Raw genomic sequence first — 23,846 nt, 5'->3', positions numbered from 1 at the left:
TTTTTTCAGTGTGAAAAACCTCCAAATTATGCTGTGGACGGGCCAGAACTGGCGTACACATCTGATCTGATCCTTCATCTGAAAAAGCATTCTGCGTTCTAGAACTTGCAAGCTACCGTGTGGTAGCGTCTCCTCTTGGCGGGAGACCAGCGTTGCCGCCATTTTACATACAGATCTGCGTGGCATCTGAAGCTGCTGGTGGAGCAGATTCCGCACTAGAGTCCTGCGTGGCTGATGCTCATTCTGCTGGTCGCCGATCGCACACCGTCGAGGAAGATTGGAGTAACCACACAATACAAGAGAAATTAAAAGAATTTCCTTTCGATTCCTTGACGTTTCGATTCCAACTCCATTTGTCAGTCCGGCTAGACCCCGATGAATGTCTCCATCAAAACTAGGAAATTTTTCCGATCATAGGAAGCCATGGCACGTATGGCATTTTTAACGTTTAATCGCTATAATATCCTTGATCGTTTGATTCCAGGTGTTACGAGTGTTCTAATAATAAATAAAATAATAAAGAACATAACTTTTTAGGGAATTTATTGCCAAAAAGGTGCCCAAACTTCTACCAAAATTGAGAGAAAGACTGAAAGAAGCCTGAGCAGCGTTCTCCTCTCCGTCGACGTTCTTCTTTCTTTGACGGACCTCTGACGAGTGGTGCCACTGGGATTCAACTTGCTTCCAATTTAGTTACCACCAGAAATGTGCCCAACGAATACTTCGCCAACATGTCCGTGTCATTGGAATCACAAACTGCTTTTTTTTGTTTTGATTAAAGCTTGGAATGGTCGAGGACGTGCGATGGAGTGTTTTATCGAAGAGTGTGTGCTCCCTCCTAGCCACTCCCAGACCAGGGTGAGAGCTAGTCCGATCCTAGAAGCCACCTGTGGGAAGAGGAGGATAAGCGTAGATGAATACGGGATGCAGATACAGATACAGGTAGAGGTCCATGCCTAAGGCGGACGAGAACTCACATGGATAGGTTAGCGGGGTGTTCCAATAGTTCCAGACCCGTGGATCGGGTATGCCACCCTCGGGCAATGGGGGACAGCAACAGCCCGGCGCCGGAGAGCATGGAACGGGCGAGGGAGCTCCGCATGGTGGGCTGTGCGGGCCACAGCACGGACAGGTAGTTCCACAGGGACCGCATGGTCCACAGGGTCCGCAGGGTCCACAAGGGTAGCACATTTTCAATCCGTAAAATTTCTGGAATATATTTTTAAAAAAAACTTTAATTTTTGTAATTTTGTAAGAAAAGTCAAAGTTGTCACGACACTGAAACCCGAAAACCAAACCGAAGCTCTAAATTAAACAAAATTTTTTGTTCCGTGCTAGTCGGAGTGTTAGGAGAAACTGAAAATATAAAGCAATAGAAAATTATATAAGATTTTGGCAGCTGCATATTGTATTCCTAGGGTAATGTGATTGGAAAAACATATAATATATGTACATAATCGAAATAAATGCATCAAGTCATCTGTGAAAATATTGTAGAATTAATTTAAGCTCTCAAGGCTTAAAAGGGAGTTTAGAACAAAAAAAAAACCGATTGCCTTTAATTGTTGTTGGTATGCTTTTTTATTTAACAATTACAATCTAATGGGAACTTTTTAGACTGTAATAGGCGCTTGTCGCACTGGAGATCAAACTTTTTCTTCACCGCCTATTTGTGCTAATACCCGGACAGTTGGCGAGTTGTCATTAGCCATGACAAGTACTGATCGGACCTCAAATTACGGGGAAAACAAAAAAAAAACTGGCTATTTAATGAACTTAATCTCCGTTCTGGCTAAAACCATGTAAAAGTCATGTAGAAATGCCATTTAGAGGATTGTCCCAGCATCCCAGCATTGTCAGCATCAATTGAGGATTGATTAAGATTAAAAAATCAATTACACAAAAAATTTCCCAAGAAAAAACTTGTAGAAAAGGTTAATTTTTCATACTTCAGCTGTGGTAGTTGTAGTCTGTACGCAGTTGATACCACTAAGCAAATAACACAAGAAAGGAACATCAGGAAAACCCAGACTAAGTCTAAAGTTCGGTCAGACCAATCATGCGCTCAGACATTGCAGCTAGAGTGTGCTGTTTCAGATTATCTAAGTAAACATAATGACTGTCGCGGCTTACATTCTTAAAAGGATCTTAGACGAATGAAATTTTACACATAGCTCCAGAGCCGTCCTCCTTCATTAAAGGGATTTTCGACTTAGACACGCCATTTAAAACCAATAAAACCACAAAAATGTTTTGAAAATAAAAGGAATTGATGATTGGCAGTTTCTTATCTTTCGTTAGAAATTAAAAGTCTATCTAAGACAGGAACTCTACTTAAGATAGCTCACAGCAGCCTTGCACTCAGAGTCTTCGCAAATGTCGCAGAGCTTCGATTCAATTTGATAATATTCGGTGGCCTTCTTGTTCGTATCATAATAGTCGTAGAGGACAACAGGAGCGGGCTTCTGGTTGGCCACCGCATGGGTTCTAAAAGCGTCGAAGGGTATGCATTTGAGTTCACCCCTCAGCAGATTCTCGAAGTATACAACAATCACAGAATCGCCGTTTTTGGTTTCCACCAACTGCAAAAGGAACGAAACAATTTAGGTAACAGGCAATCTATCAGAATGGAATGAATGACGAACTACTTACCCTGACACGCTCAATGTCTTTTATGTCCTTGAAGCTATCTTCATCGGCGGTATACCCAGACGGCAAGGATACCTCTAGTATGGCCATGTTGGAGGCCTTCGCTTTGCCCTCCTCCACGTACTCCACACACACGCTCAGTTCCAGCTTGGCTGGCGAGGATTCTGGCTTGACAATTGTTTGTATTTTAAAGCTGGGCTTTGTTTCCTTCTCTACCACATTGTATTGATAGCTAATCTGAATCAGAGCTGCTCCTGTGCCCTTAGCCTCGAACTCCAGCGACTGGGTACCCTGTGGAAACTCGACAGTCTGCAGCACCAGATCGTTTTCCTCCGTGGCGCTCAGTTTCTCGGTCTTCTCTCGCTTTCCCTTGTTAGAGACACTCACCTCCCACTTGGCTGCTTCATAGCCCGACTTCTCAGCGAACTTGATCAGGGCTTGCAGACCTACAACTGTGTCCTGGCTGGAGGCAAACCCTCCAAAACTATTGCGCTGCGCCACTAGCCAGCGGATAGTGTTCAAAACCGAGTCCGGTGTCTCCTGCTCTGTTTCCAGCAGTGTGAGCAGCGCATAGGAGGTGATCTCTACGTCGTGGCTCCAGACCCAACACCACCAACGGCGGCAGCCCTTGAAAGCCCGCAGCTTCTCTGTGTCCTCCGTCCACCATGTGCGGTCGTCTTCCTGCTGTGCTAGGGCTTTGAGGCTTGCCACATGTTTAGCGGCGTCTGGAGCCTTTGATTTTTGCAATGCATAGACGGCTATAGATTTTGGCAGCAATTCCTCAGACTCCTCTGTGTGGGCACTCAGATAGGCCACGGCCTTGTCTATGGCTGTCTGGTTCTTCTTGTCTTGCTCGAGTAGTGCCAGCAGGGCGTTGGCTGTAAGAGTCAGTGAAGAGCGCTGCGATCCGTAGAAGTATTCTCTTGCGTCGGTGAAGCTGCCATTCTCTGCCTGACGGCTCAGAAGGAATTTGTATGCACTGGTAAACAAATTCTCATTCAAATAAATGATATCTTTGATATTACGGAAAGATCGCAAGACATAAGATGTCAGCCAGGTAGAGCCATTGCGGTCAGGGTCTTCCTCTCTCCATTTGCCTGGGCCGAAGGAACTAAAGCTCCCATCATCGTGACGATAGTGCAGCATATTCTGATAGCCTTCTTGTAAGTTTCTCTTGATGCGTGTTTCAATGGCAGGAGTTAGTTTCTTGATGCTCTTTAGGTAGTCTCTTACTAAATAGTTGGGAACCAATTTAAACATTGTCTGCTCGCCACAGCCGCTGGGTAATCTCAGGAGATTCTCTAGGTTTTTGATCACTGGGCCGAGCAGATCGCCTACAAGTCCGAATTCCACTCGCTGCGAATCTGGAACTATGTCCTCCGGCACTTCCAGTTCAAAGGTGTTTTTATACTCTCCAACATCCTTGAGATTGACGAAGAAGGCTCGATTCTGATATTTTGTGATTCCTTCTGGGATTACCTTAAGCGACTTGTGGACAGCATCGCCTGCCAAAGGAGAGATGGCTGAAAACTTTAGCAGAATATTTCCAATCACCTTTGGACGAATCAGGAATGATGCACCGGCTGCCTCATTGGCTCCCACACGGATGACCTGAGTGAGATTCTGTCCTTGATTGGATGCATCTGCGAAATCGAATTTCGCATCTGGATTGTCCAGTGTGGCCTCCATATCGAACTCTTGAGGAACATAGTTGTCGACAATCACTGGCACCCTGATCCATTCTCCAAGTTTCATTGAGTGGGGCAGGCGTACGGAGATGAAGTACGGGATAGATGTCGAGATCACTGTCATTTTGCTATTTGGGGGGACACCCAGTCCCTTCTGGGGATGTAAGGAAAAGCCATTTATTACCAATCTGCCCAATGCGTCCGGCAGCGTATGGCTCAACTTTGAGACAGCCGTCTCCGTTCTTTCAATGTCCGTAAAGAACCAGGACTCTGCAGAGTTCCAAGAAAAGCCGAATGCATTAAAGGTTCTTTTTGGTATACCAGAGGCAGGGGGTCCCGAAGTGTTCGTGGGATAAGCACTGTCTGAGAAGTAAATTTAAAAAAAAATATGATTATTAATATTTTTGGGAACTTTACAGCGACTTAATAAATATTAACCTGAATTGATGGCTCGAAACCCGCTTTTTGACGAAAAATTGGCATTGGTCATAGTGACCAAGCCAGAACTTGATCCGGGGCAGTGACAGTACGTTCTCGAATTAAATTGGTCCAAGCGCCAATCTAGATCGCTGTGTGGCATTTCATTACGTATTTTATTACTTTGAATCAACCTCTCATCAACAGCAAAGAGACCAACGAACGAGGTGGGCTCCGTAGTGATTTCCACATCGACTTTGTCTCCGGGTTTGCCAGCCAATGGCGCGGAAATGACAAGTTCGTTTGAGAAACTCACAAGTACCAGGTAGTTTGTCTCAGTGTAATATAAAACACCGTCTTCGCTTATGTAGTAGGCGTATATATATACTCTGGGGGAGTTCAGGAAAGTGGTTTTCACGGTGAAGTTATGCGCCGTTTTGGGCTGCACGAGATCGATGCGTTTGGTGTGCAGGATGTTTCCGCGGCCAATAATTGTGTATATGTAGTATTTAAAAGGGACAATGGAGCTTAGTGTCACCTCAAACTCATCTCCGACTCGTAGACCCACAAGCGCCCCTTTGCTGTCCCTGGGTCCGTGTACATAAAGGGAGAAATGTTGTGTCTTGCTCCACGCAATATTTTTACCCAGTTTAAACCCACCACCCCATAAGTTAACTGGAAACGCTTGCCTGAGTTCATACTGCTCACCGGCATATAACAAAGTAAGGTCATAGGGCCAAAAACGCATCTTATTTGGAAACCCTGGTAGAGTTACCTTAAAAACAACCAGGCCAGACGTATTTAAATGGCCATCGAAGATGAAGGTTCTGTTTTTGTTCTCGGACGGACGGTTATAGACACCGAAAAAGTCCTGTTTTCCCTCTGAATACTTGAGCTGTAAAGAAAAATCAAATTAGCTCCGGATAAATGCTAGCTATTGGTCCTAAGAACATACCTTCACCACTGAATCAGTGTCAGTTGGCAGGGTGCTGTCTAATTTGGTTATGCTGATGATCACCTCCTTTTCCTTATCTTTCGAATATGTATAGCACTCATGCATGTCCACACAGGATACCAGATGGCGATTAAGAACTAATTTTAATTCTCCAGTTTCCGTGATCTTTTTTCCCGTAAGATGGTCCTCCACCGTTGCGTTAATTGCAACCAAATACTTGGAATTTTGTTTAGTTACCCAACTGGCAAACTGATTAAGGTTAATATCAAACGTGGCCTTTCCTTTGACCATGTCTTGCGCTACCATTACTGTGTGATTGGTAAGTTTTTTCACACTTTCATCAGAAAATAGTTCAATATTTACTACGACCTTTCCCTCTACACGAGTGCCGTAGCTGTACCTTGAGAGAGGAGAAGGAAAAGCATAAGATCAAGAGACCCGCATTCCTACCAAGTAGATAGTAGACAGTACTCACTTTGCTAATACAAATATCTGCACAACACCATCCTTGACGGATACGAGCTTCGGAGCATCTATCCTCACTAAGTACTTGGGCTCAACATACCGCTCCACGTTAAAGAAGGTGAATGTATAGACATCGGATCTATATGGTTCCCCGTCAGTGTCCTCGAAATCAATTGTCCATTCGCCCAGACTGGCAAGCTTGGATAGATGGAATTTTCCCGTATACACCCCGGTTGTCGTCCTTGCTGGCCTAGCTTTATCGATGTAAAAATCCGTTGGATCCCTCAGACAGACTACAATGTCCTCGGCTTTCAGATTCGGTCGCAGCTGTTCATCCAAGATCATTACGCGATAATTGACAGTATCGCCGGGTTTGTATTCAAACTTATCAATGTGCAGAAATAACATTGGATTTGGTGAGTCCCAAATTAGACGCACTGAATCTTTAAACACCAAGCCCGATACGCCATCAGCCGTCAGATCGTAGTCACCTGGCTGTAGGGGGGGCAATTCAAAGGAGAGCTGCTTGAAGACGTTAGACTTGGTGAACTCGACAGTTCGGGTCTCATTATGTGATGGTCCAGTAATCCCGATCTTCACTGTTACCGGTTCCTTAGTATAGTGCACTGCAATGGCCACATTGTAGTCGCGGTTAGATTTAATGCTGCCAGGGCCAACAACGGTGTATTTGCTGCCAAAAGAATCATTCAAGGGAACTATTAGTTTAGCTATTAGGCTTTAACTAAAACCAAATACGATACAAGACTAAGACATTGCATCTGAAGCGTCATGCCCAAGCGACCAAAGACTGTGTATGTAGTGATAGGGAAAGAGTTGTGTGGACAATTCATAGTTTTGTAGGACTTACATTTCGGCTGTTACTTGTCCCACCACAAGCAGCAGCGTCAAAATTGCACCAACGGCCACAGTAAATGAATCCAACAGCATTTTCATTAAAACATAATCAAAAATATAATATGTATATGTGTCTCTTTAGTTATGCTTTAAATAGTATAAAAACCCGGCAACCGATGACACTAGCAGCATAGCTGTGACTGGTACGTCGTCTCACGATCATCAATGAATCGACCATACCATCCTGTTGCATTTACTTGAACCAGTCGTTCCTGTTCTTCTTGTTTATAATGAAGAAGAATACACATACAAATGCAGTAATTTCTAGCTCTTTCTAGCTTGCATTCATGAAAGGACACAGATCGGAAAGAAATTCAAACTAGACCTAGACCCGTGTAGATTCTGCAAGTCAGGAAACATGGAAAAAAATCTATGCGGATTCCCTGGACTCTATAGAAAGAGATCACAACATTTTTAACTATGCCCCCGCACAGGATTTACGCAATAAGATCAACCAAAGTACACAACTTCATTAAAAGCAAGCCAGTAGAAACCAGTTGGTCGGTCGAAAAGATCATCGTGTATCGAAGTGCAATAATTATGATTAATGTTGCTTATACAATATACGAGTAGTCCTGCACTGCGTCTATCCTCTTTCCATTTAATGACAAATATTGCTAGCTTCTGTATCTCGCTCACTCCGCCAGGGAGCGCCACTGCACATTTTGTTACTCTAACTTTAAACAAGATGGACGGATGGACAGACAGACAGAAATGTATACCTGATGGCGTCGGGAAACGCTTCCATCTGGCTGCTACATATGTGCTACTACACGAATCGAGTACTCATACCCCTCTACTCTTCGAGTACACGGTATACAAAATAATGTATAAATAAGCGCATGCATTCCGTCTATCAACTGTCCCTTAACCCGACACTCTGTATTTGCTGTACTCTATATAACTTTTATTTAAATTGAGGAAAATATGTTGGTAAAAACAAAAGAGGAATGCAGACATTCAGAACTTTATACATGAACTGGCTAGAAATTAATTACCAAACAGAATGTAAACGTCTCCCATATAATCACATTATTGCACTCTTTATTTATCAGTGACGGAAAAAGTAATCAGTAATTTTGGTTTAGATAGCTTAACACTTGCTCTTGCACTCAGAGTCTTCGCAAATGTCGCAGAGCTTCGATTCTATTTGATAATATTCGGTGGCCTTCTTGTTCGTATCATAATAGTCGTAGAGGACAACGGGAGCGGGTTTCTGGTTGGCCACCGCATGGGTTCTAAAAGCGTCGAAGGGTATGCATTTGAGTTCACCCCTCAGCAGATTCTCGAAGTAGACAACAATCACAGAATCGCCGTTTTTGGTTTCCACCAACTGCAAAGGGAACGAAACAATTTAGGTCACAGGCGATCTATCAGAATGGAATGAATGACGAACTACTTACCCTGACACGCTCAATGTCTTTTATGTCCTTGAAGCTATCTTCATCGGCGGTATACCCAGACGGCAAGGATACCTCTAGTATGGCCATGTTGGAGGCCTTTGCTTTGCCCTCCTCCACGTACTCCACACACACGCTCAGTTCCAGCTTGGCTGGCGAGGATTCTGGCTTGACAATTGTTTGTATTTTAAAGCTGGGCTTTGTTTCCTTCTCTACCACATTGTATTGATAGCTAATCTGAATCAGAGCTGCTCCTGTGCCCTTAGCCTCGAACTCCAGCGACTGGGTACCCTGTGGAAACTCGACAGTCTGCAGCACCAGATCGTTTTCCTCCGTGGCGCTCAGTTTCTCGGTCTTCTCTCGCTTTCCCTTGTTAGAGACACTCACCTCCCACTTGGCCGCTTCATAGCCCGACTTCTCAGCGAACTTGATCAGGGCTTGCAGACCTACAACTGTGTCCTGGCTGGAGGCAAACCCTCCAAAACTATTGCGCTGCGCCACTAGCCAGCGGATAGTGTTCAAAACCGAGTCCGGTGTCTCCTGCTCTGTTTCCAGCAGTGTGAGCAGCGCATAGGAGGTGATCTCCACGTCGTGGCTCCAGACCCAACACCACCAACGGCGGCAGCCCTTGGAAGCCCGCAGCTTCTCTGTGTCCTCCGTCCACCATGTGCGGTCGTCTTCCTGCTGTGCTAGGGCTTTGAGGCTTGCCACATGTTTAGCGGCGTCTGGAGCCTTTGATTTTTGCAAGGCATAGACGGCTATAGATTTGGGCAGCAATTCCTCAGACTCCTCTGTGTGGGCACTCAGATAGGCCACGGCCTTGTCTATGGCTGTCTGGTTCTTCTTGTCCTGCTCGAGTAGTGCCAGCAGGGCGTTGGCTGTAAGAGTCAGTGAAGAGCGCTGCGATCCGTAGAAGTATTCTCCTGCGTCGGTGAAGCTGCCATTCTCTACCTGACGGCTCAGAAGGAATTCATAACCACTTTCCAAGCTTTTTTCATCCAAATCAATGATGTCTTTGATTTTACTGAAGGAGCGCAAGACATAGGATGTCAGCCAGGTAGAGCCATTGCGGTCAGGGTCTTCCTCTCTCCATTTGCCAGGGCCGAAGGAACTGAAGCTCCCATCATCGTGACGATAGTGCAGCATATTCTGATAGCCTTCTTGTAAGTTTCTCTTGATGCGTGTTTCAATGGCAGGAGTTAGTTTCTTGATGCTCTTCAGGTAGTCTCTTACTAAATAGTTGGGAACCAATTTAGACATAGTCTGCTCGCCACAGCCGCTGGGCAATCTCAGGAGGTTCTCTAGGTTTTTGATCACTGGGCCGAGCAGATCGCCTACAAGTCCGAATTCCACTCGCTGCGAATCTGGAACAATATCCTCCGGCACTTCCAGTTCAAAGGTGTTTTTATACTCTCCAACATCCTTGAGATTGACGAAGAAGGCTCGATTCTGATATTTTGTGATTCCTTCTGGGATTACCTTAAGCGACTTGTGGACAGCATCGCCTGCCAAAGGAGAGATGGCTGAAAACTTTAGTAGAATATTTCCAATCACCTTCGGACGAATCAGGAATGATGCACCGGCTGCCTCATTGGCTCCCACACGGATGACCTGAGTACGCTTCTGATCGCCAATAACCTCATTGGAGGCATCGACGAATTCGAATTCATCATCTTGATTGTCTAACGTCAGCTCCACATCCAGATTCTTGGGCAAATAGTTGAAGACCAAGGCTGGGACATTAATGAGCTCGCCACGTTTCACCGAGTAAGGCAAACGGATGGAGACGAAGAAGGGCTGGAACGTCTTAATGTTCACCTTATGGTCGGTCACACCTAGCCCCTTCTCTGTGTTCAGGGAGAATCCAGTGACCACCCAATTGGTGATCGTGTCGGGTATGGTCTTCACCCACTTGAAGATCTCTGTCTCTGTGTTTTCAATATCTGCGAAAATCCAAGTTTCTGCAAAGTTCTTACGGACCACTGGTGCAGCAGCAGCGGCACCGGATTCTGCAGAAAATCCTGCAGTTGGAACAGCACCCAATGCTGAGGTTGTTGTATGGTAGACAGGAGAGTCCTGCGCGATAGCAGTCTTCCGCATGGCCGAAACGGTTCCACCACCAAAACCAAAAGCTTCTGTCGATGATAATATGTTTGTAGGAATAAAAGTAAGCACTGATGTTATGTAGAAACTACTTACGTGCATAGCTAATAGGAGCGGTGCGATTATAGAAGAAATAGGCATTGGTCATGGTCACAACACCGCTGCGTTCGCCGGGATAGTAGGAATAGCCACCTTGCCAAGGTGTGGACGTGTCATAGCCGCCTAAGCGCCAGTTGAACGAATCCTTGTCCAGATCGTTATTACCGCCCAAGAGCAGAACGCTCTGATCCACAGCCAGAAGGCCAACAAAAGACTTGGGCGGTGTCTTTATTTCCAGCTCAACATCGGCACCTGGCTTCACTTCCTCCGGGCCTGTGATCTCAATCTTGTTTTGCAGTTCAACCTCGACGCTAAAGGTGTCCTCGGCATAGCGGAATTCGCCCGATTCATCCACGTAATACACATAGATGCGACCATGGGGCGCGGTCAAGAATGTAGGTTTTAGTGTGATGTTGTAGACCTTCTGGGGTTCGGCCAGATCCACTCGCTCAGTGTTCAGGACATTGCCGCGACCAATGATGTTGTAGAAAAAGTACTTGAGTGGACGACTGGAGTTCAAGGTTACCTGGTACTCCTGGCCTATCTTCAGGCTGTAAAAAAGGGACAGGTTAGGACATTAGTTAGTATGATAATGATCCCACGTACTTCCAGGTGTCCTTCGGTCTGTTCACTTCGGCCCTAAACCATTCCTTCTCCTTTTCCTCCTCGCTGGGGTCGGTCGTGTCGATTTTCTTCGGCTCCCTATAGGGATAGGTGGTGTAAAGCTCCCGCTTCTCGTCCGCATACTCCAGCTCAATGCTATAGTAGCGCGTATAGTTTTCCATGTCCGGCAGATCGGGAAGAGTGACCTTAAATGGCACCAGACTCGACTCATTCAAATGACTCTCGAACTCGAACGTTTTCTTCTCAATCTCAGGCAATTCTGGCTGCTTTTCCTCACTGCCATAGTGATAGAAGCCATAGGTATGCCGTATTCCTTCGGTGAACTTTGCCTGCAAGTAGAATAGGCTGGATTAGCCAGAAATAAAATATGACTTTAAACTGTACTCACCTTGACAACCGACTTGGTGTCTGTCAGCAGAGAGCCATCGACCAGGGTTATCTTGAAGACAAGCTCCTGCTCCTTATCGGGCTTGAACGAATAGCAAGACGAAAAGTCCGGGCAAGACATCTCATAGCGATACGGATACAGTTGAACACCACTAGTTTCGTTGAGTTTCACGCCCGTAAAGTTCTCCTCGAGAGTTGCCGTAATCTGGGCATATGACGATGACGTTTTGTGTGGCAAATAACTAGCGAACTCCTTCAGATTCAAATCAAACTTGGCTTTGCCGTTGACCATGTCCGCGGTGGCAATCAGCGAGTGTCCGGGGAAGTCATTGCGCACGGTTTTGCCATCGACATTCTCCCACACACTGGTCTCATCCATGTGCACATTGACCAAAACCTTGCCATTGACGGGCTTGCCATAGGTATAGCTACACCAAGACAAGAAGTACAACAATTATTTACGAGAATATTCTCGGAGTAGAAACATTTACATACTTGGCCTTCAGCACTATGTTTATATCACCATCTCTGACTGACACTTGCTGTGTGGCATCCATTTTGACAGTGTACTTGGGCAGGACATATTTCTCCACCTCGAAGGAGACACGTTCATCGGAACGAAAGTGGCCAAAGTGTCGTCCGCCTGGATAAAATGAGCGTCCCTGCTGATTTTCGCCATTATGAACTAGTAGAGTCCACGTGCCGAGCGTGGCAAACTCGGAGAGCTCAAACTTCCCAGTGTACACTCCGCTGGTGGTCTTGATGTGCTTCTCCTGCTTAATGCGGTTGCGCTTGGAGTCTTCGAACCAGACAACGACGCCGTCCTCAGCTGTGTCCGGTCGCAGGTTCTCATCCAGGAAGATGACGCGATAGTTGATCGTATCGCCGGGCTTGTACTTCCCCTTATCGGTTTGTATCTTAATGTACGGCCTGAAGTCATCATAGTTAAGCTTCGTTGTATTGACAAATTTCAGCCCCGATACGCCCTCGGCGGTAAGATTGTAATCCCCCGTCTCCAGAGGCGGCAGCTTGAAGGTGATCTGCTTGAACTCATCTGACTTGGCCAGTTCCACCTTTTGGGTCTCATTGAATGAGGGTCCTGTGATGCCAATTTTGAGGGTCACCGGCTCCTGGGTTTGATGAACGGCAACGGCCACATTGTAGTCGCGATGAGAATGTATGGTTCCGGGGCCAACAATGGTGTATTTACTGTAATCGAAGAACATAATCGTTAATTATGTTTCTATTGGTAAATCACAAAAGTTAATCTCAGAATTTAATATTTATTATGGAGCCGTGAACTACGCTTCTGCTTAAATAACACAAATTTTTAATTAGCCCTTCCATTAACCTCAGGATTATCAATTCCCCGAAGGTAATCATCAAATACCGAGATGGGTTTTTTTTGTCGCAACCAAATAAGTATATGTATTTATACATGAATTTCATTAGAATGCTGGAGATAACGGTAAATGTTCCAAAAACCTGATTCTTCGCAGAATCAGAGTCCAAAATCTCAAAAACCGGATGGCTTTATGATTATATAACGAACAATTTGTTTACGAACTTTTTGTTATTTTTTTAGCACTTACAAACCCGTAAAACGAACTGGCCCCCAGGAGAGCTTCTCCGTTGTTTGGGTTTTGATTAGTTTTAACATTCAAGCTTGAATGGCAATAGGTTATTACAACTTCTCAGCTTAATATCGCATTTAATATTTTGCCTTTATATTCGTTTCTAATTATTAGTAATTATCCAGTTGGTCTTGATAGAGCAACATGATCGTGTCACAGTGATTAATGAGTTGTGATCAACAAAAACCACATTAAACCAAACAAAGGATGCTACATATGTGTGAGAAATATATAAAATGTGGTTTACTTAAAAACTCAATTAGCAGCACAAGTTTGACCGAAAAAAAAATTGTAGAGAGCCGATGGATGATATACGAGTATGTAAATATGGGTTTACAAATATTATGCTATCACCTATTTTTTATTATTGATCGACAAAATTTAGGACATTTTTTTATTTGATACACAATTCAAATTGGAAAATTGTCCTTTTAATCATTCAAGGGCAAAATGGCTATAAATCAACAAATATACTACTTTGCACTCGTAATAATAACTAACAGCGAACCAGGTACTAAATAAATATATATATGTGCATGTATTAGTACATACATATGTATGTATGTATATATGAACATTAAAAAAACACACCATATACTTAATTACCTTGAAGCCTAATTAAATGCTGCGATGCCCTACCTGCCCATATACATATTCATTAAATTATAACTTTTTTGACCGATCTCATTGGCCATATCTATCGAAAATGGAATGGACTTACCCCTCGCATTTTACCGGTTCCATCATCTGCAGCAGCGCGAGAGTCGCACAGACGGTGACAGCAAAGGCGTCTGCGCGACGCATTTTGTGTGTGTGGCGGCCAAAAGGGGACAAGGAGGAGCAAAATAAAAATAAAATTACAAAAGGGGAAACACTTTGAACGGGGGTGCTGGGGGATTTCGATTATTGTGAACAGATATTGCAAGCGCGGATACAACCGACGGGTCTCAGAGCTGAGCTGAGACTGGTTCAGTGGGAAGCCTCACAGATTTGTTATAGCATCGACGACACCAACAACCAACAACAAAGATTCAAAGCCGGGCCTGGCGACGCCGACGTCGACTGTGGCGCGAGTCATACAAAAATAAATACTGATAAAAATTATAAGCAAATAAATGTGTGCTTGTGTGAGTGCCTAGATGTACATATGTATGTACATAATGTACAAGGACTGCAAATGTATTTTGTACAGTACATACAAATCTATTAGCAAATCGATGATAAGTCAGAACAGACAAACAAACAAAACCAGAAATAATAATAACAATATACAGAAAAAAACGCCGGCAATCGCAGCTTGAACATCAAAAGGTTGGGCCAGCCAACTAAAATGTTATCATGTACGTATGCATATATGGATTTATATACATGTACATACATACTGGCCAATGTATATACAATTTTTCAATACGTATAGATAGAAAAGATTTTACATCCATAAATAAATATATAGCTTGGACTAGCGAAGTATTTCGTCATAGCCAGCAATGGCTGAACGTTAATGATATCATACACCCACAAAACATTTTGCAGGTTTATTGAACAAGTGATATACACAGTGATACACGCAAATAGGGTTTGCCCCTGAATTATCTGATTGTTCTATGGAATGAATTAGAAGTGCGATATTACAGGTGCTGGTCGCTGAACTTTAGCCATGCGAAAATCAAATTAATTAATGTACGTATGGATATACCATATACATATGTATCTCTGAAATTATATATTTCATCTTGGTTTTTTTCAGATATTAACACTTTAATTGTCTCTAATAACTGTCGCTTCGTGCCTTAAAAGCTTGTTTTTATCGAAATTGGCTTTTATTACGCTAATGGACACGGTTCTACACTTCGAATATGGTTATACATACATACGTCAACACATTACGTACATGGGCTGGGGACAGTTTGGGGAATTCCTGAGAATACTTAGTTTCCGCAGAACCACAGATATTTTGTAGTTTGTTGATGCCTTTAATATTTGGAAAATCCCAAAATCAAAAGTTTCAGTAAATGATGGGTGTCATCTCTCTTTTTTTGTTTAAATTACTTATTAGCAGCAAACACCAACCGAAGCCGGCGTACGGATGGGAAATACAGCGTTCTACGGTTTTGCTGTGCGACTTATAAATATATCAAACTCTCTCTCGCTCTCTACCTTGCAATATTAACCTCTCTCCACAGCGCCGCGTCAGCTGTTGTTGTTTTGTATCTCGCGCTCTTTGGGCCAAAGAATGACGTCACCTGTATGTATTTCACATATGTACATATGTAACTTTGCAAAAGTGAAAAGTATATAGACAGTATGACTAATTTACGAAAGATACACATATAAAAGAGATTCGCTAAACCGGATTTTTTGCGGTGAACCCCCTGTGGTATAGATAATCTACTTGTATAATTATACCTTGTTCGACTTACACAAAGATACATTTGTAAATATGTAAATAAAAGCGGCCTGCTCCGAGATTCTCGGATCTGGTGTGATATGGATATGACTCAAGTAAATGCACGGTTGTACGACTTCCTATTCAACAAGCACGGGTTATCGCGCACCCAAGCAGTAAATACTTGTGCATGTACATATTTAGAGCTATTATCTCCTCAGAAACAGTTCCAATTCCACACAAATAGCTACAGATACACGCCCAAGTGACCATACCAAAAGGTGGTTTCCCCAAGAGAAACATTTTCTTCCATTCCATTCACTCATTCATCAGGCAGTTTCTTTGGGACGCAATTTCACAACACTCGTTGCTCGTTTTGGACAGTTTCTTAGGTCGGACCCAAACTATTATCAGAAGAGCTGCAACACGAGTAGAGTATTATTGATGGCCAAAGTTGGAAAGTTTGTGCATGAATAATACCGGATAATAATTTGGCAGGGCTAATGATAAAAACTGGTTTTAGAATGCTCCAAAAATAACAATAATCGCACAAAATCACAGTCCAGCCGGAGCAATGGCAATCATCGCCACCACACCTGGCTGCTGCTGCCGCCTTTTACGCGCCAAGGTAAAGCACGTGAACGAACAGCTGACTCACCATGGAAACACCGCGCTCTACTTGTTTTGAAAGTGTAATTCTTTTTTTTTTGTTTTCTCGCAAATTGGGAATTCTCTGAGAGAACAGCGAGAGTTCCGCTGGTCGCTTTTTCCAGCTGTTTCGTAGCGTGAACGAGTCAAACGCTGCCTAACATCCAAAGCGATCAGACAGCACCAGTTTCTCTCGGTTTATAGTGGCACTCAACTTATCACCCGAACGTGCGCATCTCACGTACCAGATAAGGACTAATATCAACAGCATGGCCATCAATGAATTACAAGGCTGTCTAGGCGATGTCTGCGAGACGGGAGATCAGCAGAATGGTTCCAGTAGCTATGCAGGATTTTACTTTAACTTCTGCACCCTCATCTCGCACGTTCTGCTAACTGGGATCACCGTGGCCATCGTCTACAAGTGCTTGGTCCTGAAGCTGGCGCACACGGCTGGACATGCTTTCTACTGCACAATTGCTGTGAGTATATTGTGGCTTGGATCGTGTACATATTTCTAAAGAAACATACCAATTATGCCCGCAGTTTGTTTTCTTCATGGGCGAGGCTTTGTTGGTGAGAAACAGCAGGAGCCTGGAGGCATGGATCGGACAGACCAACTTGAATCGCTTGCATGCGATTCTGGGGCTGCTGGCGTTCCTGGTCGGGGTCGGAGGCATTGCTATCAAGACATGGCAGAAGCTGGAACGGAAACGAGAAGATCCCAACGCTACGGTACGGCACTTCCGCAGCAATCACGGCTTCTTTGGTAAGTTCGTCAGCACTCGCCCGAAACTCGTGTACAAATGTTTAATTTATTGTCTCCCTCAGGCATAGTCGGCTGTGCTCTTCTGCTTGGCAGCGTGCTAAGCGGTCTACCTCTGTATTTCATCAGCAGTAGCGTTACTTTGAAATTCCTCCATCGTTTCTTCGGCCTGATCGGATTCCTCGCATTGATGGTCTCGCAAATGTTTGGCTATAATACGGGCTTCGGACGGCGCCAATGGAAACGTCACCACCAGAATCTGTTCAAGTTCTTTACATTTATTGCCACCATAACTACCTCAAATTACGAATTACGAAGATTTGTACGGGATATTTTTGTCTTAATATCAAATAGTCTCTTCCAGGCAGAGCCAGTACAAGCGAGAGAAGACCTTTAGGTGAACTTTTTAAAAGAACCGATCTTTAAGAGGGCACTAGGACATTTAGAACTGCGCTATAAAGTATTGTAGCTTTCTTAAATACTTAACTATTAGATAGTAAAAATAGAAATATAACTGGAAGCCATCAGGAAATGAATAATAATTACAACTTCTTTAGAAATCTTTCAAGAGCAATTTTTTTTATTATTGTTGTGCCTTTATTGGTATTTTACATAATAGTGCCGCATGTGATAATATACTTTTGATTAATTGAAAGATAAAATACATAACATTCTCTATATATTGTTGTTATTAAGCAATCACCAAAGGATCAAATCCTAGAACTACATTTAAATTGCCACTTTTTAATGGGATGCTACAGTTATTGAATATATGATTATAATTAATATGTGTACGTTTATTTAATATATGTATATTTAGTTACGACGCTGCGAATTGTGCATAATGTCAAGAGCAGCTGGTATATTGCCCTGGACCGACTCCAGTAGCTGTGTCAACCAGGCGCCCTCATTGCTGAAGCCCATGGCCATCATTGCGTGTATGGAGTCGTTGATGCGTTCATCTAAGCAAAATGGAAAGGATTAGTATACAAATAATAATATAATATTCGTCTGGAGACTTACCGGTATGATAGACTGTCGGAGTGGTCTTTTCCTCGGGGGCTGCTGGTGAGGTGCCGACGCTATTGGTGGAAACCGACGTGGAAGTGGAAGTGCTCACCGTATCCACCTGAGAAGTCTGGGTGTTGGCTGTAGCCTGCTCGCGTTGCTCTTCCTCTTGCATATGCTGACGCAGCATCTGTCCCAGCTGACTGAAATCGCGCACTGGCTGCTGTGGTGCAGCAGTGGGCTCGAGTGGGTCCAGAGAGATTAGCGAATCAATCACTTGCCAATCGGGATCCAAGCTTTCTGAGCGACGCTGCTTCACCGGCTCGGTGGCCGGTGGTGATGGTGGTGTATCAGATGGCTTGGGCAGCAAGGGTTCCGTTTCAAGAGAAGCCTGACCTGACGACGAGACAGAAGACCCCGCAGTCGATTGGTTAGCAGATTCAGGCTGCTTAGTTGCGGACTCTTCTGGTTTCTTTGCCTCAGTGGATGAGGCTGTCGAGGCTGCATAGCTTGCGGCAGTGGGCGACTCTGTGGGATCAATCATCTTGGCAAACATTTCGCTGAAATTGTTCAAGATTTCAATGCCTGCACGCATGTACTCAGGTGGCACCATTTGCGAAATGCTGTCCAGATTAATAACCGGAGTAGTTGGAGTACCGGACTGGGCCTGGGTATGCTCTGATTCCTTAGAGCGCGGAGCAGCCACTGGCTCTTCGGTCGTGTGGTCTTTCTTAGTTGGAGCAGCAGTGTTGGTCTCCTTGTTTTTAGTTGGATTTGATTCGGTCTCGGTGGCCTTTTGTGCTGTTGCTGTTGGTTCAGCAGTTGAAGCCTTTTCCTTTGGTTGTTGTGCTGGCGACGCACAAGTGGCTGGAGTGTTGTTCTCCGGCATGTTGATCATCATGTCCACAAACTGGGATAATACGTTGCCATGACGACGGGCATGACGACGCTCGCGGCGACCCTCCCTGGGCGAATCAGCTGTTCCTGCTGGAGCCGCAGCTGCTGCCTGAGCAGCCTCTCCGAATGGGCAGTGGCCACGGGAGCGGTGGCCCGAGCGCCGACCACATTTATTCGCACCGCTTATCCAAGCCTCCACAACACTTGGTCCGTTATTGGTGGGCATGCGGACCATCAAATGCTCTGGATGCTTGTGAGCTGCCTCACATCTTTGGCAAAGGTCATAGTTCGGGCATTGGACACACTTGTAGCGGAAGCCAACCAATGGCGACAGGCCACAGCCGTCACACTCTACACCGTCATGGATGGTGAAATTGCTCGGATCGTCAGCAGAGGGAGGAGCAGCCGTGGTGGCAGCCGCGGACTTAGCCGTTTGAGGCTCCTCCACTATAGCAACAAGAGGTGCAATTTGCAGATGCATATTCTGCTCCCTTTTGGCCAGGAAGATTTCATAATCATTTTGGTTGATAATTTCGATTTCATCGTGATCGTGATCTGGGAACAAAGGAAATGATAGCAAAACAATTATAATGAGTCATATATGTTGTCTAGTTTTTTTCTTATCAAAGGTATTTTCTAGGTGATTCACATTGAGGACAGCTGGGCATATATTGCCAAAAAAAACTAGCTAGCATTAATGGCTAAACTGTCAACACTGTCGTATGGGTTGCAATTACATTGAGCAATATGCATTTGCCATTTGCAAATTTCGATCTGTGGCCGTCCGTGCCCTAGATGCAAATTAGTTGCACTTCCATCAAACTAGAATGCAATTGTTGAATTATATAACAGCACTCACCAATCCAGAAGGTCCTGATCTCACACTTGGCCAGCTGGCGCTCCTGGAAAAGATACATCTCAATTTCACGACGCAATACATTGAAATTCTGAGAGGGCATTCTCAAGTATGCATTAATCTTCTTTTGGGGTCCAGCCACGTCTGGGCCCTGATAGGTGATTTTCAACAATTTCTCCGTCATTTTCGCAGTATTTTTATTTGTTTCTGACAATCTGTTAATTTTGTTATCTGTTTATTTTTGTTTTATTTCTCACAGGTAGTTTGCTTGTCGAGTTGTTTTTTTCCTGCACGTCTACTGCGTCGTAGCTGTTCGAGTGTTCGGTTGTTTTTAAACTGCAAGTGGTCCGCCGATCAACTTTTATACTGGTTAATGGAATGTTCTTGATGGTTCGGGCCCAAAATTTTGCAACTCACGGCTCTGCTGATGCCTGATGTGGAGTTTTAGTTCAAAAAAATTGTAGTGTAATGCTAAAGCTGGTCTTTATATGATTTATCGACTTATCGATAATGAGTTAAAGAATTATAGTTTAGTGTTTCGTAAGCTGATGTTAGCCCACTTAAGCCCCCTATATTTAAATAATTCAACTACTTGAAATAAATGAGGGAAAATATTAACGACTGTAAGTTCTTCTTAAAGATCCATCCTATCCTTCCTTTTAACTTGCAAAAACCCCACGAATCTTTCTCCTGAACTGCTCTAAAATTAGTAAATTTTCATTATTTTGGCTGAAAAATTGAAATACCCCCTTGGCTTATAATAGGTTAATCGTTCTCCGTCAAGGATTGGAAACCAAATTGCTCAATTTTGATGTTCCGTCATGTATTATTAGCTAGATAGAACATTTTGCCATGCCCACATAGGTTCCTACGGTGGATGAATCAATTTTCTACTTCATTGGCTTAATCTTAATACTTGCTTTTATTGGATCTTGTCTAAACAAAGGATTTAGCGAAAATGGTCAAACAAAAAAGGATTTAGCAAAATAGGTCATACAAAACAACGAAAGAGCATAGTTGTTCTAATTGCTCAATTCTTTATTCCGTTGAATAATTCTGGCTAACTAACACCTTTAGTTTTGCCCACATAATTTTAGGCTATTGATGAATCAATTTTCTACTTGACTGGCTTGTTTGAAATACTGGCTTTTATTGCATTTTGTGTAAAAAAAGGTTTTAGCGAAAAAAGTCAAACAAATGAAACGTAATAAAACGTAAGAGAAAAACCGTTCCAATTGCTCATTTTCTTTATTCCGTTGAATAATGGTGCCTAACTAAAACCTTTAGCTTTGCCCATATAACTTCAGGCCATTAATGAATAAATTTTCTACAAGATTGGATAGTTTTCAGTACTTTCAGTACTTTGACATTTAATATGGTGATCCTGTTTTTCAAACTGTTTTAAAACGTAATTAATAAATAAATTTTCTCAAATTGATATGTTTTATATATTCATGCATATGATTATTAGTCTTGGTCTCTGGAGAAAGACGATGAGCTGCAAAATATCGTTGAAATAGGTTTAAAATAGGGACTAAATTGTTTTTGCATTAATTGGAGACTACTATTATAAACATAAAAAAAATCATAATCATTTAAACTCGGAAATATTCATTATTCAATAAAAATCAAGAATAACAATTATAATAACAATTATTCAAGAATAACAATTATAATAACAATTATTCAATAAAAATCAAGAATAACAGTTATAATAACAATTATTCAAGAATAACAATTATAATAACAATTATTCAATAATATTCAATAAAAATCAAGAATAACAGTTATAATAACAATTATTCAAGAATAACAGTTATAATAAAAATTATTCAATAAAAATCAAGTATAACAATTATAATAACAATTATTCAAGAATAACAATTATAATAACGATTATTCAATAAAAATCAAGAATAACAATTATAATAACAATTATAATAACAATTATAATAACAATTATAATAACAATTATTCAATAAAAATCAAGAATAACAATTATAATAACGATTATTCAATAAAAATCAAGAATAACAATTATAATAACGATTATTCAATAAAAATCAAGAATAACAATTATAATAACGATTATTCAATAAAAATCAAGAATAACAATTATTCAATAAAAATCAAGAATAACAATTATAATAACAATTATTCAATAAAAATCAAGAATAACAATTATAATAACAATTATAATAACGATTATTCACTAAAAATCAAGAATAACAATTATAATAACGATTATTCAATAAAAATCAAGAATAACAATTATAATAACAATTATTCAATAAAAATCAAGAATAACAATTATAATAACAATTATTCAATAAAAATCAAGAATAACAATTATAATAACAATTATTCAATAAAAATCAAGAATAACAATTATAATAACAATTATTCAATAAAAATCAAGAATAACAATTATAATAACAATTATTCGATAAAAATCAAGAATAACAATTATAATAACGATTATTCAATAAAAATCAAGAATAACAATTATAATAACAATTATAATAACAATTATAATAACAATTATTCAATAAAAATCAAGAATAACAATTATAATAACAATTATAATAACGATTATTCAATAAAAATCAAGAATAACAATTATAATAACGATTATTCAATAAAAATCAAGAATAAAAATTATAATAACAATTATTCAATAAAAATCAAGAATAACAATTATAATAACAATTATTCAATAAAAATCAAGAATAACAATTATAATAACAATTATTCAATAAAAATCAAGAATAACAATTATAATAACAATTATCCAATAAAAATCAAGAATAACAATTATAATAACGATTATAATAACAATTATTCAATAACAATTATAATAACAATTATTCAATAAAAATCAAGAATAACAATTATAATAACGATTATTCAATAAAAATCAAGAATAACAATTATAATAACGATTATTCAATAAAAATCAAGAATAACAATTATAATAACGATTATTCAATAAAAATCAAGAATAACAATTATAATAACGATTATTCAAGAATAACAATTATAATAACAATTATTCAATAAAAATCAAGAATAACAATTATAATAACAATTATCCAATAAAAATCAAGAATAACGATTATAATAACAATTATTCAATAACAATTATAATAACAATTATTCAATAAAAATCAAGAATAACAATTATAATAACGATTATTCAATAAAAATCAAGAATAACAATTATAATAACAGTTATTCAATAAAAATCAAGAATAACAATTATAATAACGATTATTCAATAAAAATCAAGAATAACAATTATAATAACGATTATTCAAGAATAACAATTATAATAACGATTATTCAATAAAAATCAAGAATAACAATTATAATAACGATTATTCAAGAATAACAATTATAATAACGATTATTCAATAAAAATCAAGAATAACAATTATAATAACAATTATTCAATAAAAATCAAGAATAACAATTATAATAACAATTATTCAATAAAAATCAAGAATAACAATTATAATAACAATTATTCAATAAAAATCAAGAATAACAATTATAATAACAATTATTCAATAAAAATCAAGAATAACAATTATAATAACAATTATTCGATAAAAATCAAGAATAACAATTATAATAACGATTATTCAATAAAAATCAAGAATAACAATTATAATAACAATTATAATAACAATTATAATAACAATTATTCAATAAAAATCAAGAATAACAATTATAATAACAATTATAATAACGATTATTCAATAAAAATCAAGAATAACAATTATAATAACGATTATTCAATAAAAATCAAGAATAAAAATTATAATAACAATTATTCAATAAAAATCAAGAATAACAATTATAATAACAATTATTCAATAAAAATCAAGAATAACAATTATAATAACAATTATTCAATAAAAATCAAGAATAACAATTATAATAACAA

The 23,846-nt window shown here is 40.7% G+C and overlaps 4 protein-coding genes across 4 annotated transcripts; 1 reads left to right on the top strand and 3 right to left on the bottom strand.

The window, feature by feature from the left end:
• Positions 1-2,260: 2,260 nt before the first annotated feature.
• On the bottom strand, positions 2,261-7,137 carry LOC6903413 (alpha-2-macroglobulin-like). Its single transcript, XM_033380067.1, has 6 exons — positions 7,043-7,137; positions 6,185-6,865; positions 5,710-6,109; positions 4,776-5,649; positions 2,653-4,703; positions 2,261-2,582 (listed from the first exon to the last, which is right to left on the bottom strand). The coding sequence occupies exons 1-6, from the start codon at positions 7,120-7,122 to the stop codon at positions 2,331-2,333; spliced, it is 4,338 nt and encodes a 1,445-aa protein (XP_033235958.1). The 5' UTR covers positions 7,123-7,137; the 3' UTR covers positions 2,261-2,330.
• A 969-nt stretch (positions 7,138-8,106) lies between these two features.
• On the bottom strand, positions 8,107-14,127 carry Tep4 (Thioester-containing protein 4). Its single transcript, XM_001357262.4, has 7 exons — positions 14,058-14,127; positions 12,198-12,911; positions 11,704-12,130; positions 11,298-11,644; positions 10,689-11,242; positions 8,493-10,624; positions 8,107-8,422 (listed from the first exon to the last, which is right to left on the bottom strand). The coding sequence occupies exons 1-7, from the start codon at positions 14,081-14,083 to the stop codon at positions 8,183-8,185; spliced, it is 4,440 nt and encodes a 1,479-aa protein (XP_001357298.2). The 5' UTR covers positions 14,084-14,127; the 3' UTR covers positions 8,107-8,182.
• Positions 14,128-16,034: 1,907 nt separating this feature from the next.
• On the top strand, positions 16,035-17,922 carry LOC4818180 (uncharacterized). Its single transcript, XM_001357263.4, has 3 exons — positions 16,035-16,852; positions 16,917-17,139; positions 17,202-17,922. The coding sequence occupies exons 1-3, from the start codon at positions 16,640-16,642 to the stop codon at positions 17,531-17,533; spliced, it is 768 nt and encodes a 255-aa protein (XP_001357299.3). The 5' UTR covers positions 16,035-16,639; the 3' UTR covers positions 17,534-17,922.
• ref(2)P (refractory to sigma P) lies at positions 17,799-20,405 on the bottom strand. Its single transcript, XM_001357264.4, has 3 exons — positions 19,901-20,405; positions 18,160-19,596; positions 17,799-18,098 (listed from the first exon to the last, which is right to left on the bottom strand). Exons 1-3 carry the CDS (start codon positions 20,079-20,081, stop codon positions 17,953-17,955), a joined length of 1,764 nt encoding a protein of 587 aa, XP_001357300.2. The 5' UTR covers positions 20,082-20,405; the 3' UTR covers positions 17,799-17,952.
• Positions 20,406-23,846: the final 3,441 nt, after the last annotated feature.

Source organism: Drosophila pseudoobscura, chromosome 4 (genome assembly GCF_009870125.1).
Source record: "Drosophila pseudoobscura strain MV-25-SWS-2005 chromosome 4, UCI_Dpse_MV25, whole genome shotgun sequence".
Taxonomy (NCBI): Eukaryota; Metazoa; Arthropoda; class Insecta; order Diptera; family Drosophilidae; genus Drosophila; species Drosophila pseudoobscura.
The sequence above is the reverse complement of the archived record's forward strand: the minus strand, read 5'-3'. Positions and strand labels throughout refer to the sequence as shown.